The following is a 17,113-nucleotide window of genomic DNA, read 5'->3' on the forward strand; positions in this document are numbered from 1 at the left end:
GGCATGAGGCTTAACCCTTCTAAAACTCAAAGTATGATGGTTAGTTGATCCAGAACTCTTTTGTCTTTGCATCCTGATTTACAGTAATACTTCAATCTTACACGATTCGAGTTGCACGAATTCACACACACACGAACTTTTCACTGGAACCTAACTAATGGGCATACGCAATTTTTTCACAGACACACGAAATTCTCGAGAAACCCTGCAGAAGTGGGTGTTTAATTTTTGAAGTAATTTACAAGTTTTCATGCTTTTATGTGTAAAATCTGTATGAAAAATGCATTTCATTCTTTTATGTGTAAAATCTGTATGAAAAATGCATTTCATGCTTCTATGTGTAAAATCTGTATGAAAAATGCATTTGATGTTTTAATGTGCAAAATCTCTATGAAAAATGCATTTCATGCTTTCATGTGTACAATCTGTATCGAAAATGTATTATTTTTATTTTTATACATGCATAAATATGATGCAAAGGTAATTTCAGCACATTCACTTAGTGTACTTTTACAAGATGTGATACCCATTTCCAAAGTTACTGCACTTTTCAAAGATGATACCCTGCAGAAAATGCTTGTTTAATGTTTGAAGTACATTTATAAGTTTTCATGCTTTTAACTGTAAAATCGATATGGAAAATTTATATTTATATTTCTGTACATAAATATCATACAAGTATTATGTCCATTTGCAAAGTCTTTGTCACAAGGACTTTACATGACCTTGAGATGAGGTGGCTCAATCGCGCTCATTTGATAAAATGAATTCTTTAATGTAATATCAGAGATGTAACTAAGAGTTGTTTAAGTGTCATTCTTTGAAAATTACTCTGTTCACCTCGGAGAAAAGTGCTGGTGCAATCTGTATATGCATGTAATTACAGCACGTTCAGTTGGTGTACTTTTACAAGATGTGATACCCTGCATTTTTCAAAGATGATACCCTGTAGAAAGTGTGTATAATTTTTAAGTTTTCATGTTTTTAGGTGTAAAATCAGAATGGAAAATTTGTATTTATATATTTTACATAAATACGATACAAAAGGAGTACAGTTACTTTATTACAGTATCTCTCTCTCTCTCTCTCATCATTCGTAGTTAGCGCTCAAACATACGTTTACAACTTATTATTCTCTGTACGTCATTACCTGTACAGTATATAATTTTAAATTGATTGAATTTTACCTGTACTGTACTACCTTCTACGAACATTATGTACATGTTTTCGATGTTTTATGGAATTGTACTTTTGTTGACTGACGTTTTGCCTAGTGACGCAAAGAAAACGGCTTTTACTCAAAGTGACAAAGAAAACGGCATCCCATGAATTAGGGGTAACATTAGTATACGTACGCACCTACTGTAAATGCGCTATTATGAAACTGTGCAGTACTCAATTTTTATGTCAACCATTTACTGTATTCCTTTTTTAAGGGTAATAAGCTAAATTTTAAATAAAATTACACTAACTTTAGTTCATTTAAAAGTTAGCTTTTAAATGAGCATGATTAGGGTCATATTTAGTACTTAAACTCTGGAAATAAACATTTATTAGCATTTTTAAAGACCAAGCCAAACTTACGTGAAAATTCACCTTGCACGAGGGGCTCCGGAACCTAACCTCGCGTAATTTCGAGGTATGACTGTACATTTAAATGGTGAGGTTTTAAATGTCAGTGACTCTTTTAAGATTTTAGGTGTAACTTTTGATAAGAAACTGACTTTTGCGAAATATATGAGTAACACTGCTTCAGCTGTTACCCAAAATGTTGCTATCTTGTACAAATGTTTCAGAAAGTTTTGGGATATGCTTTCATATCTAGGTGTTTTAACTTTTTTCTTCCATGTTTGGAGTACTGTTCCCAAGTGAGGTTTTCCTGCACTGAATCTCATCTCAAAGTCTTGGCTAGATTACGTCATCAGTCAAGTTAATTTTGCAAACTCTCAATGTTGATTAGTGGCACAGACACACAGTGAGTTCATAAAGTTTGTTGCATAAAATGTGCTACAACAACAAGCATCCTCTGCACTCTTCTTTAACTGACTAAGCTGTTTTTGCTGTTTCAAGCATCAGGTTTAATATTACAGGCAGTCCCCGGTTATCGGTGGGGGTTCCGTTCCCGACAGCATGACGATAACCGAAAATCGCCAATAACCGAAAATTGGCGATAATAACGCCGATCCCCGGTTATTGGCACTGATATCCAGTTATTTGCGCCGATAACTGGGGATTGGTGTTGCCAATAACTGGGGGATCAGCGTCAATAACCGGGGATCAGAGCTGCTAACTGGAGATTGGTGTCAAAAATCCAGTCATCGTCGCTAGACAAGCGCCATAAAACCAGATCGCCAATAACCGAGGCTGCCGATAACCAAGGACTGCCTGTACTCAGTTTGCTAGGAGTTTATATTGGCTACAATTAAAATGTGGAATAGTTTGCCAAGTGTAGTTGCAGAATCTTCTCATCAACATATTCATGTGAGGAGCAAATTCATTCCTGCTCTCTGCTGACATCTCCTGAATTTCAGGTGTATTGATTTTATTTTATATTCGCTCATACTTATTTACGACCTTTTCCTATAAACTGTCTCTCTCTGCAGGCTGATTTCCCTTTGCAGCCCTCCTGGGTTTACAGTCTGTTGACACTGTCCATTAGGGTTTTAAGCTGAAGATTTATAGAAATATTTGTCCACAGAAAGTTTACTGCAAAAAAACGTATTCATAAACTCAAAATCATTGATTCCCTTAAGTTAATCTTGTCATAATACAAATGTAAACAAACAATAACATAAGTGCTAAAGAAAATATGATATGGCAAGGGAGAACAAAAGGTTACAGGCAGTTCCCAGTTATCTGCAATCTGGTTTTACAGTGGCTTGTCTAGTGACGAAAATTGGTGATTTTCGGCGCTGATATGCATTGATTTCCATTTACTGGTGCCGATAATCAGGTATTGGCTTTAATAGATACCTAACAGAGGTGCCAATCTCCGGTCATCGGCGCCAATATGCGCCGAAAATTGCTGATTTTCAGTTATCTGCGATTTTCGCTTATCGACATGCCGTCAGTATACGGAACCCCCATCGATAACTGGGGACTGCCTGTACTAGGTAACTCCTTGTGGTATGAACTTCAAGTAGCAAAGAAATCAAAATTAAATAAAAAAAAAAAGATACCAATCTGTTGATTTTTGCACGTCATGAGAACCCATGCAGTATTCAAGCACCCAAAGGTACTTGAATAAGAGTATGTGCAAGGGCAACAAAACTACCTGAAAAAAAGTTAGAACATTACCCTTACAATGTTATGTAATCAGTTTTAATTTCCAAACTTGGACAATATATACCTTAACCCTTTAATGCCAACTGGACATATTTTACGGTGACAAAAGTTGTCTGTCGGGTGCCGAGTGGACGTAAAATACGTCGACTACAAAAAGTTTCTTTAAATATTTGCAGAAAAATACTTATAGGCCTCGTTTGCGAAAAATAAATAAAGCATCAGCTAACTCTGCTGAAAATCTCAGAAATTCTTTAGTCACTTTGTCGTAAGTTTTGCCCCGTTTTCTATTAGCCTTTACATAAAGTTTTATATATGAAAATGTGTGCAATTTCATGTAGAATACAACAAAAAATAACTCATGGTTGTAGCTTTTATCAATTTTGAAATATTTTCATATAAATCATGATAAGTGCCAAAATTTCAACCTTCGGTCAACTTTGACTCGACCAAAATGGTCGAAAAATGCAATTGTAAGCTAAAACTCTTACAGTCTAGTAATATTCAATCATTTACCTTCATTTTGCAACAAACAAGAAGTCTCTAGCACAATATTTCAATTTATGGTGAATTTTTGAAAAAAACTTCCTTACATCCACCCTAACTCTGCTGAAAATCTCAGAAATTCTTTAGTCACTTTGTCGTAATTTTTGCACTGTTTTCTATTAGCCGTTACATAAAGTTTTATATATGAAAATGTGCGCAATTTCATGTAGAATGCAACAAAAATAACTCATGGTTGTAGCTTTTATCAATTTTGACATATTTTCATATAAATCATGATAAGTGCCAAAATTTCAACCTTCGGTCAACTTTGACTCGACCGAAATGGTCGAAAAATGCAATTGTACGCTAAAACCCTTACATTCTAGTAATATTCAATCACTTACCTTCATTTTGCAACAAATGATAAGTCCCTAGCACAATATTTCAATTTATGGTGAATTTTTGAAAAAACTTTTTCCTTACGTCCACGCTAACTCTGCTGAAAATCTCAGAAATTCTTCAGTCATCTTCTCATAATTTTTGCACTGTTTTCTATTAGTCGTTACATAAAGTTTTATATATGAAAATGTGTGAAATTTCATGTAGAATACAACAAAAAATAACTCATGGTTGTAGCATTTATCAATTTTGACATATTTTCATATAAATCATCAACCTGATAAAATGGTGCAATTATCCGCTAAAACCCTTTTCTAAATATTCAATCACTTACCTTCATTTTGCAACAAATGATCAAAATTTTCAATTTATGAATTTTGAAAAAACTTTTTCCTTCTGCTGAAAATCTCAGAAATTCTTCAGTCATCTTCTCATAATTTTGCACTGTTTTCTATTAGTCGTTACATAAAGTTTTATATATGAAAATGTGTGAAATTTCATGTAAAAAACAAAAAATAACTCATGGTTGTAGCATTTAAAATTTTGACATATTTTCATATAAATCATGATAAGTGCCAAAATTTCAACCTTCGTCAATTTGATTTCGACGAAAATGGTCTGCAATTGTAAGCTAAAACTCTTACATTCTAGTAATATTCAATCATTTACCTTCATTTTGCAACAAACGAGAAGTCTCTAGCACAATAATTCGATTTATGATGAACTTTTGAAAAAACTTTTTCCTTACGTCCACGCTAACTACTGAAAATCTCAGAAAGTCTTTAGTCACTTTGTCGTAATTTTTGCACTGTTTTCTATTAGCCATTACATAAAGTTTTATATATGAAAATGTGCAAAATTTCATGTAGAATACAACAAAAAATAACTCATGGTTGTAGCTTTTATCAATTTTGACATATTTTCATATAAATCAGGATAAGTGCCAAAATTTCAACCTTCGGTCAAATTTGACTTGACCGAAATGGTCGAAAAATGCAATTGTAAGCTAAAACTCTTACATTCTAGTAATATTCAATCATTTACCTTCACTTTGCAACAAACGAGAAGTCTCTAGCACAATATTTCGATTTATGGTGAATTTTTGAAAAAAAACTTTTTCCCTACGTCCACACTAACTGCTGAAAATCTTGTAAGAGCCTGATGCCGTCTCTTCCAAACACGTGTGTGTTCATGTGTTCATTGTCCATCGGAGTGGACAAGACAACAAGAGCATCTTGTTTTCTTTCTCTAAAGGAACGCGATTTCAACCATACAATATTTCTGTCTGTTTCTCCTTAACCACTGTTATCTTGATGTATGTACAATCACCACTACTTGCATTGCCATACAAGCATTCTAATCATGTACTCATAAGGTTCCAACGAATCTTCTGTATCAAATTGTGTCTATGTTTCTGTTTGTAAAAACGCCAAACGTCTCACCACTCCGATGGACGGCGAACACACACGCGTTTGGAAGAGACGGCATCAGGCTCTTACAATCTCAGAAATTCTTTAATCACTTTGTCGTAATTTTTGCACAGTTTTCTATTACTGTTACATAAAGTTTTATATATGAAAATGTGCGAAATTTCATGTAGAATACAACAAAAAATAACTCATGGTTGTAGCTTTTAATCAATCTTGACATATTTTCATATAAATCAGGATAAGTGCCAAAATTTCAACCTTCGGTCAACCTTGACTCAACCGAAATGGTCGAAAAATGCAATTGTAAGCTAAAACTCTTACATTCTAGTAATATTCAATCATTTACCTTCATTTTGCAACAAACGAGAAGTCTCTAGCACAATATTTCGATTTATGGTGAATTTTTGAAAAATACTTTTTCCTTACGTCCGCGTGCACTAACTCTGCTGAAAATCTCAGAAATTCTTTAGTCACTTTGTTGTAATTTTTGCATCGTTTTATATTAGCCAATACATAATGTTTTATATATGAATATGTGTGCAATTTCATTTAGAATACAACAAAAAATAACTCATGGTTGTAGCTTTTATCAGTTTTGAAATATTTTCATATAAATCACAGTAAGTGGCCAAATATCTACCATTGGTCAACTTTGACTCGACCGAAATGGTCGAAAAATGCAATTGTAAGCTAAAACTCTTACATTCTAGTAATATTCAATCATTTACCTTCATTTTGCAACAAACGAGAAGTCTCTAGCACAGTATATCGATTTATGGTGAATTTTTGAAAAAACTTTTTCCTTACCTCTGCGCGCACTAACTCTGCTGAAAATCTCAGAATTTCTTTAGTCACTTTGTCGTAAGTTTTGCACCATTTTATATTAGTCATTACATAAAGTTTTATATGTGAAAATGCGTGCAATTTCATGTAGAATACAACAAAAAGTAACTCATGGTTGTAGCTTTTATCAGTTTTGAAATATTTTCATATAAATCATGATAAGTGCTGAAATTTCAACCTTCAGTCAACTTTGACTTGACCGAAATGGTAGAAAACTGCAATTGTAAGCTAAAACTCTTACATTCTAGTAATATTCAATCATTTACCTTCATTCTGCAACAAACGGGAAGTCCCTAGCACAATATTTCGATTTATGGTGAATTTTTGAAAAATACTTTTTTTTACGTCCGCGCGTTACGAATTCATGCATCATTTTGTGATAATATTTTCTCTGTGTTGCTTTCATCGTTTTACAATTTGTTATACACCAAATTCATTGCAATTTAGTGTACAATACAACGAAAAAAAAAAAAACTCATTAGCTTTAACCGTTTTGCTCACAGCGCGATTTGTATACAATTATATATAAAAAATTTTTTCGCGCTGTCATTTATTCCAATATCTATATATGATAATGATATCTTTTTTTATTTCTGATGGTTGCATACTAAACTTCAGGCAATGAGAAAAAAAGGACCCATAAATGAACTCTTAATCTTAAAAACTAAGCGTGCTGTGATTTAAAAAAAAAAAAAAACTTTCTTTCCGTTTTGGCGCTAACTCTCAAACCCTACTGGCATATGGCAGACACTTTTGTAAATAGAGGCTCGGCATTTAAGGGTTAATAATCCACAATGTTGCTTGAGGTGCTCCAAAGGAGCCAAAGGATTTATGAATTATTTTGTCCTACTCCCAGGACTTGGGTAAGGATGTCCAACTTCCTTCCAGGTTAGGAGTGGAGGTAACTGAGAAGGAAGTTGTAATGGGCACAAGCCTCCATCTGTCAGCACAACTCAGTCCCCTGGCAGACAGCTTTTTACAGAAGTCACTGAACTAACACATGTCAGTCCAGAGGCTGGCTCCTCTACGGATGCGGGTGCAAACACACACTCTCAAATGTTTATGGAATGTAACTTAGTACAGAAGACAGAAGGAACTGAATATCCTTCTGCTTTCTAGCCTGAACTGCAGAGAAGAGAAAAGGAAGAGCTTGTAGAGAATGATCACGGGGACAGGAAGAAGGGAAGGAAGACCGGGAATACACACTGGTATGTAGGGTTGCTCATGAGGGTTTACCAGGAACACAGGGTCACTATCTAGGCCTGCCTGTTTTTCAACAACCTATTCCACATTGGAATAAAATTCTTTAACAGGATGTTTCCTGTTCCAATCTACTTCTCTCCAGTTCCTGTTCTTAATGTACAGTTTCTTAACATTAACAGGCCAACTGTTAAATAAAGGGTAACAATCTTCAATGAAATATTCCTTACCAACACAAGTCAAACATTATGTGCCCATCATACTTAGTCAGAGACAAACAATTCCCACAATAACTACTGCCAAGAACTGTCTTACTATTTGACAAAACAAAAGGTAGTACTATAGTACTGTATACTGATTTTACAGTGTAGCAAAGAAAAAGTAACCAAAATTCTTCCTAACAACCAGAGCACACTACAAGTGATGTTAAGGCTATGGTGGCTGAAATTAACTGAGCCATAAATAAAGGAGTGACTCCCTCAAAATTATAGTTATATGAATGTTAGGTACGATTCACAGAAATAATCTAAAATGAACCTGCTCCAGAAATCAAAAGCAATAAATTACTAAAATTAAATAAAAGTAGTGATGTAATGAACATTCAACAAAATCTATTGTAATATACTTACGCAGTGATTCTCGGAGGAAATCTCGTACCAAATGAGAGTCAGGAATAGCTGCAATAATTAGGTACTGATAAGATGCATCCCTGAAATACAATGAACATCTTTTAGTAAGACAACAATGTGGTCTACTTTAGAAAACAAGTTTCAAAATATTTTTGTTTCTTACATACTTGATAACTTTCAGACTTCATGACCAATACGGTAGCTAACTAAATACCAAATCACTGATTGAAATGTCATATTTCATAAAAACAAAATCTATTTTTGTACACAAACTCATTGCTTACACATTACTTACACAGCCCACTTGTGTGTCAATCAAAACCAAAGACAACAGCCTACACACACATACATATATATAATATATAGTATATATATACATATATAATTACATATTATGTATATATTATATATTAGAAATAATCAACACAATCACGTGCGAAACAAATAAATTTCTGACACACCAGGATCGAACCCAGGTCTTTCAATTGAAAGGCAAGGGTGCTGCCCACTAGGCCATACAAGTCATAAAAGAAGTTGGAACCCTGAGGGCAACTACACCCAAGGAATTACCTGGGCAAGCTAACTGGTTGCATACCAGCATGTTTTCCCAAACTTCCCGACTCAGCAATGACCCAATTGACAGCATTTCATTCAAATTATCCCTTCTGAGTGAATAAGATACAAATACTGTAATCAACATACAATCACGTGTGGAACACAAATAAATTTCTGACTCGCATCAGGATCGAACCCAGGTCTTTCAATTGAAAGGCAAGGGCGTTGCCCACTAGGCCATACAAGTCATAAAAGAAGTTGGAACCTAACTGTTATCTAACCAAAATGCTACTTAAGTTTGCTGATCAGATAAGATATGCTTTTTTCCTAGTGTAGTATGGCCACTGACCTAGCACTTGTCACCTAGTACCCCCTGAACATTGAGAGAGCTGTGCAAACATTCCTAGACAATTAGGAACTATAAAGATACACATGCTCCTTGTTAACTTGTACAGAAATATAATCTCCCTGGCATTGGTTGCAATAAAGATAACCAAAAGCTGACATTCGTACTGATCTGGTCCAAAATCTTTCTGAACCAAGAACACCAAGGTTTGAGGTGAAGCTACATCCAGCCTACCTTTCAATGTTGCATTCCTCCCTTGAAAACAGTGCTTGCAAGCATGTATACAGGCTTACTGAGAGGTAGAACTAATAGTTATCCAAGTGAAGCTTATCGAAACACTTGGGCCTAGACAATGCTTGAGCAATTCTGCCTCAGAAGTGACAAAGGACAGGGATGGTATGGAAACAAAGGTGTGATTTCCCATACAGAACCCAGTAAAGCCAGTATGTTTTGAACATTCCATCAACCTCATCTTTGTGTTAAGTAAAGAAAGGGCTACTGGACTACAATGGCTTGTCATATTCATTACTAGAATTCTGCCTAGCTACATTCATCTGCTGATAACTGCAAGGGTCTCCACCATATTAGTCATAAAAAGCCTAAATGAAAGATCTATATCCCCAGCTTGAAAACAATTACCATTTCTGTTGCAGCTAAATAAACTTTTCTAGAGTATACAGTACTCTCAGATGAATCTCCACAAGAACCTATCAGAATGTTGCACTTTTGGCCCTAGTCTACCTAATCTTCAAGAGCCTCATGTGTCACAGGATTCCTCTTCTCATATGTTGGGTACTCTGCTAACCTCAGGAGGAAAATATGATCTCTCATCCTTTGTGGTGTAACCTTACATCTCTGGGCTTCATGAGGGGGAGGAGCTTCATTTGAAGAAGACCATAACATGTGCTGAAGCCTTCAGGTACTGAACTCACGTTCAATTTACTGACAAAAGACTGACTCAATGATCCCATTTCTGATGCAACCTTGATCAAGGCCTCTGGTATCTTGAGTCTTAATTCTTCTGTGATTAAGGGCTCTGGCTGTGTGATAAATCACTGGTGCAGCTATTGATCACCAATGCTATTGTGGTCCATACCATAGCTGTAGGGATCAGTGTATCACTCCACTGAGCCTGGTGTGAGAGTTCCTCAATGTTCCTGTTTCTGAGCAACCTTAATCGCGGCCTCTGGTATCTTGAGTCTTAATTCTTCTGTGATTAAGGGCTCTGGCTGTGTGATAAATCACTGGTGCAGCTAGCTATTGATCACTGATGCTATTGTGGTCCATACCACAGCTGTAGGAATCAGTGTATCACTATACTGAGCCTGGTGTGAAAGTTCCTCAGCATGTGTTCTTTAATGGACCTTGAGATTTCTGATTTCATATGCTTTGGGTATACCAACATTTTGCTTCCCAGGTAAATGGTGTGGCTAGAATGGTGCTTCATGCAGTTAGAAAGAAAAGATGACTAAGAATTGTCTATGGCAGGATCTTACTTGGAGACCTCTACTTGCATTGTAACCAGGACCAGGTCTTGTGGTGAAGGAGACTGCCTATGTCCTAAACAAAAGGCAGGAAGAGGAGTGACTACAAGTGAACAATGAATGCTGATTCCTGTATTCTTCCTCTGACAAGACTACTGGCAGGACCTTACTTGGGGACCTCTACCTGTATTGTATCTAGGACCAGGTCTTGTGGTGAAGGAGACTACCTGTGTCCTAAACAAAAGGCAAGAAGAGGAGTGACTACAAGTGAACAATGAAAGCTGATTCCTGTATTCTTCCTCTGACAAGACTACTGGCAGGATCTTACTTGGGGACCTCTACCTGTATTGTATCTAGGACCAGGTCTTGTGGTGAAGGAAACTGCTTGTGTCCTGAACAAAAGGGAGAAAGAGGAGTGGCTGCAAGTGAACAATGAATGCTGATTCCTGTATTTCTTCCTCTGACAAGACTACTAATAATAACCTCTGATGAAAATGAACACCTGAACCACTTAACTACTGTAAACAACCATAAGGCAAAAAATTAGCTATAAATCAATGAAACAAAGTAAGGGGAAGAAAAAATTTACTCCCCAGAACAATAAACCACGCAACAGTAGACAGAAAGGTAGTAAAAACTATGCTGTACATACAATACCATGAATCTGCAACTAGCCTCTAACTCATTAGCCTATTAGAACTCACTGGCTCCGATGAACTTGAGCATCAAAAAGAGCAAAACACCAAACAAGACAGGAAAATTTAGCATTTGTGAAACAAGCAGGGCTTTCTTTGGAAAACAAAAGATACCTGCAATCATTTTAATAAACTATTATCCTATATTATGGGAAAGGCTCTCTCACCAGTGGCAAAAAAAATTACACAGAAAAATTCATACCAGAGAAAAAAGAATTCTCAATTAAATTTATGCTGAGAATAAAAATTACAGACATTATAACTGATGTAAAGAAAACTTCACTAAATGTATCGTCATTAAAATTTGAAAAGGGCCAATCTTTAGTGCTGAAAGAGCAAGCTGTTGCCACTTTGTCAGATAAACACCAAGGAGACCTGAGGAACACTGCCAATCTCTGTAGCTAAAAGGGCAAGCCTTGAGGCAGATTTGGGGCACTACTCAAGTGGACATGCTTGCCATCTGTTGGACTCCAGGCTTCCTCTGAACAGCTCTCTACAGCTAGAACTAGCAGCTAGGGCAGTGGACACCATACTGCAGGCATGAGATTGGCTGGACACTGTTTTTCTACTCTTCACTCAGTTGAGACAGTTACTGGTAAAGTTTCATGCTTCCGCAAACTCTCACATGATGCATATACAGTAACATGCTTTTGACTCTTGCATGTGGTTCCTATACCTTCTAGAGCTTGTCATGGATTTTCCTGAGTTTCTGCCAGTCTGGAGGTTTCTTCTGAAGCAGCCATATTTCTACAAGTTCCATTTTTATCCTCAGTCACTGCATCTTCACACAAGGCAGTTTCTGAAAACAGCCTGAGAGAGGTTTTCAGAAGTCACTGAGCAGTTACTGCCACTCCCTGCAAGATCATATATCAAACCCTTTACCTGGCAGTGGATGAAATTTCTAGCTATCAAGTGATCAAGATGCTCTTGTAAGGAAAGCATCAGATACTCCTAAAACTGGAACACGTAAGTTATCTCAAATGCACAAGGGCAACACTGGGTGTGGATGGAGCAGCACTACAACAAGCCAGAAAGGAGCTTGGTAGTATCACCTGAAAGAAAGGGTTGCTTCACTGTAATCAATGATCGAGGTCTTGGCAAAGTACATGAAATGAAAGCTGAAGAAACATCCACTGGAGAGACCTTAAAATATCTCTTGAAATACCTCACTCACAGGTGGCTATCCAATTGGTCTATGGACCAATCATGACAAGTAGGACAGGTGAGAGCAGGAGTACAGATTTGACCTTGGTAGTGTTGCAAAGCTTGTGTGGTTTCCTGTCAATGGTTGACAAACATATTTCATGGCTTGACAAGCACCCAAGAAACTGCTGTGATATGCCTAAGAATCAAAAATTGAATACAGTACACTAAACAAGGTAAAAAACACACTGACAATACCATTAAATGGATTTTGGGTGTTACAAAAGGGTACGTTTATACAATTCAACACAGGAAAGTTGAGAAGGGAAGAAAAACTTTTTAAAAAATTTCAACCTAAATACACTTAGTCACACAAACTTTAAGCTCTGATTAGCCAAAAACCAACTGAGAGTCAGCTTTGCAAGAACCTACTAAACAGCCTAACAACAGCTAAACGTTAACCCTAACTGACACCAAGTATTTTCAAAAATGAAAGCACATAAAATTAATGTAATGCTTATCTCCAGAATAAAACTAAAAGATTTATAAGAATTACTCCCTGCAAGTACTGACAGTTTGAAGGGAAATTCATTTGACCCAGTAGATCTGTTAAATATCTGGGAAACTGTAAAACTAAATATTAATCTTAAATAGCAAAAATACACCCAGTGATGATAAATATTAAGAAAATTATAAAAAATGAGGTAAAGCTATTATCAAATCTGGGAGTCTTGTGAGAGGTGGTCCAGTTGGCTTTGAGACACCCACGAATCCAGGGAGTGTGAGTGTACCTGTACATCAACTACCATTTCCTTTCCCAAGAGTGAAGTGTCTGTGCAATCTGTTGACCACAAAGTAGGACTAGTATAAATACAGTAATAGGTTTGTTATGAAATGAGTGTAATTTCCTTTCACTGGTGATCATCACTCTTGCTCATCCACTTGTTTACATACTCATTGTTAATTCACTTCCTCTGAAATCATTCCTTACTATCCATTATCATTTTATTTTCTCTTTCACTCAATCACCAAATATTTCTCCTTCTATTGTATTTTTTTCATACTGTCCTTTCCTTTTACCTTATCACAGAGTCATCTGATGTTCTTATTATCAGATGTTCATTCTTTACTTCCCCTTTCTTACTATAGGGAGGGAAGTGGGGATGCCCTTTCCTTGTCCCTGGTATCGGGGTCCACTACTTTTTTAATGAAGCATCAATTTTTAAAAATTCTTTTCCAATTTTTATCATCATGTTAATTGTGGTCCTGTGTGTATTTTCTTCTCTTTTCTATTATGGCACTAAGTGTGTTTGGTGAGAAAATCTTTGGAGCCAATAGGATGTACACGCTTTAAAACTTTTTCACTCATTCTGTTTAGCCATAAGAGAATAACAGTGTATGTGATGAAAAATTGAAATATTGTTTCATTTCCATTCAAAATCCAGTTATTTGCTCTGTGGTTTCATTACTATATTAATGATAGAATTACTGACCTATAAAAGTTTGGACCTATGACCTAAGATTCATGATAGAATCTGGGACATCATCTGTAGCATAGGAAAAATTCTCCACCTACACTGAGTGTGGCCTCTTTGCTATTAATATTTCTGATAGTCTGAAATATCAACTGTTTAACAGGCAAACTGCTCTAACTGTGAGATTTTGCTTGCTACAATTCTGCAACATTAACAAAACTTGTGTTTCAGCTTGTTTCTTTATCTATGTGTGTGTGCTAAAGACATAAATGCTTACAGCCTTATAGAAAATGGGAAGATCAGAGAGAGACTAAAGGAGCCACTTTGCTTGCTAGGGTACAATATGGATGCACTTCAAGTGAACCAATTTTTAATTACAATGCATTTATACAGCACAACTATAATGATCTTGCTTCTTTGTGTTCTATAGGTTTGGCAGTACTATAACATTCTTGCTTCTTTGCATTCTACAGGTTTGACCGACTTTAAAGTGTTTGCACATGGTAGGCCGAGTAAAAGTACAAAACTAGACTATGGTTTACGGCAGTTTACCACACAATCATTATCCTCATTTTGCCCTTTGGCTCTAATATTACAAATAAAGGGAGGTTCATGCATGTCTGGTAGCTATGGCATGAAGATTCCCTATGATACCTGCTGGACACAGCTTTTATCAGGTGGAGATGAATTATTTTTGGGATCCTCAAAGGTTTACCAGATGGTTTTGAAACGAGCAAAAACCCCATTCAATTTTACTGATGCCTTTGAAAAGGCAGGCTGCAAAGGTGCAGCAGAAGACTTCACAAATATTTGTCTATCTGGTTCTGTAGATGTAGAAGGAATGATGACCACTTATGTGTCTTTAGACACAACATATTTTGTAGAGTCAGCTTCTGCTGGTTATACCAATGTAGTGATCAAGATGCCCCCAAAATTAGTCTTTACATCTGGGTAGAAAGGTGCACCAACCACGCTTGACCAGCAAACACTGATCTTACTTCAATAAAAGCAGATGCATCAGCTAATAATGACATATACTGTACAATAAACACTTGGTTAACAAGAAATGTGACAATTACAGCAAAATCCCTCAGTAATCTCCATTTGAAGAGTATGTCTCATTTAACACTAATATTTGCATTCATATTTTTCTAATTGTCATTTTCTATAGTACAATGTCTTGGTTAAAGAGATCTATTTGTTATTTGAATATTCATATACTGTACTGTACAAACATTTCATAATCATTTGCTGATGACAGATGTTCTCACCACAATGTATTCAGTTAAGATCCTTAGTGCATATGCTACTTTTTTCCATACTACAATTAATGAACACAGGCTATTCCTTTTAAAAGATGAGGATAAAATTCTGGTACTGAAAACATCACCTATATCCTCAAGTTTACTGTCTGAATATAAGATAGTGCATAGTAGCATGAGTATAATCAATTCGTCTTGAAAGTCAAGACTAAATTTAGTGGACAGATAATGGCATTAATAAAGTGTTAGTTATTGTTGCTACAACTTCTTTGTCAATAAAGTTTCTCGGTCAATTTTTACTACTAATTAGTTCACTGACCATGGAAGAAAATATCAATCCTTTTAATGGTGATGAGGCTAGAATCTTAAAGGACATTTGACCAGATTTTCAACAAAGACTGACAAACCAAAAAGTTTTGTGCTTTCCTTTTGAGCCAGTTTCAAATAATAGCTTTCTTACATTTATAGATGACAGTTCTGGATATCTAATACAGCACAAGAATTCTGTGTGCTCCAATGTGCCCAAACCAATGCTAATTTGATATGGGCCAAGAAATTAGTCAAAGGAATTTAGTACATAAATACATGGGAATTAATTTTATGCACCTTGTCTACTGTTGTTAAAAGAAATGGTTCCAAAATATAATATTTACTAGGCTTGGGGGTACATGGTACAATGTAAAAACTATCCAGGTAAATTACCAAAGGGTAAAAAAAATAACCAAATATGAAAAACCATATCAAAGTTTTCAAAAGGAAATACAGTTGTCATGAAGTACAGATCTTCACTCTGAACATGATACCAAGATGGCAGATACCTACCCTTCGTTTAGGGGAGAGAATGAACATTATTAAAAGGTTTAAATATATACCTAAACTACATGCTGCGACAAAGACAACAGCACAAATTTACTAAACTGCAACTTGCAAAAAAGTGAACTTACTTGTTCCTTTCCTTAACATCTTTTAATGAACGTAGTTTATTGTCAACAATTCCACCAGCACACTCAATTATTTCTTTCAGCCACGTTCTACCTGGAACTACTGATGGCGTTAAATAAAATGTTTTACCCTGAAAAGGAAAAGGAGAATTTATCAAAAAGGTATTTACAGTTCTGAAATGAGCAAAAGTAATGCATTTTCATATCAGCCTTCCATGGTCTTGGGTTGGCGTTCCCTTGCCTGAGGGTACAGTCAGGTATTTAGCCTCTTTTTTGTTCACTTTCCTGTTTTTTTGTCGAAAAGTGTGTAGGCCAGGCTGATGAGAAAGCAAAAGTTGCTTGGTGGATTATCAGGAAAGTGCCTTCATCTTTACTTAATCTTTTCCTTCTGAGCGTTTTATAATTTCCAAATCCACCCTGACTCCTCCCCCAGTTGTGGCAAACCTGGCACATTTCTTATTTGCCTCACAAGGTGTGCCAGCTACCCTTGTCGACCGGTTGCTTCTGGTGCTTTTTACAATGACATATGGTCATGTTAATGTAAGCTTTCAACAGATTTTTTGTAAATATTGTAAATACTGTTGTTGTTGATGGAATAACTGTTCATTGTTCTGTTGATTTTTACAATGTTACTATAGTTATACGTCTATTCATTAGTTTTGCTACTGATTTTTTGTTGTTAATTTTAATTCTTTCAGGGGACACTGAGCTGAACCTTGGTCTGTTACTCATCACAGTAAGAAAACTGGGGCTTAAAGTAAAATTTTCTTGATCTTCATAGTTGTTCCCATAACTATGATTTGATGTTTTTATCTGAGACTCTTGTAAGTAGTAACAAGTCAAAGGTTGAGTTTTTAATCCTGGGGTTTGATGGCCCTGATTTTATTTACCATTGCAACATCCCACATGCTCAAGATGTGGCTATATACACTAAGTCTGGACA

General features: G+C 35.9%; 1 protein-coding gene across 1 annotated transcript in view; it reads right to left on the bottom strand.

The window, feature by feature from the left end:
* Window positions 1–17,113, bottom strand: part of LOC136849124 (PAX-interacting protein 1-like) — a 408,835-nt gene that overhangs the window by 19,516 nt on the left and 372,206 nt on the right. The window contains 2 exon segments of the mRNA XM_067122120.1: window positions 8,270–8,349; window positions 16,174–16,301. Of these exon segments, the coding sequence (XP_066978221.1) occupies window positions 8,270–8,349; window positions 16,174–16,301 (208 nt within the window).

The sequence above is a fragment of the Macrobrachium rosenbergii genome, chromosome 2 (assembly GCF_040412425.1).
Source record: "Macrobrachium rosenbergii isolate ZJJX-2024 chromosome 2, ASM4041242v1, whole genome shotgun sequence".
Classification (NCBI taxonomy): domain Eukaryota; kingdom Metazoa; phylum Arthropoda; class Malacostraca; order Decapoda; family Palaemonidae; genus Macrobrachium; species Macrobrachium rosenbergii.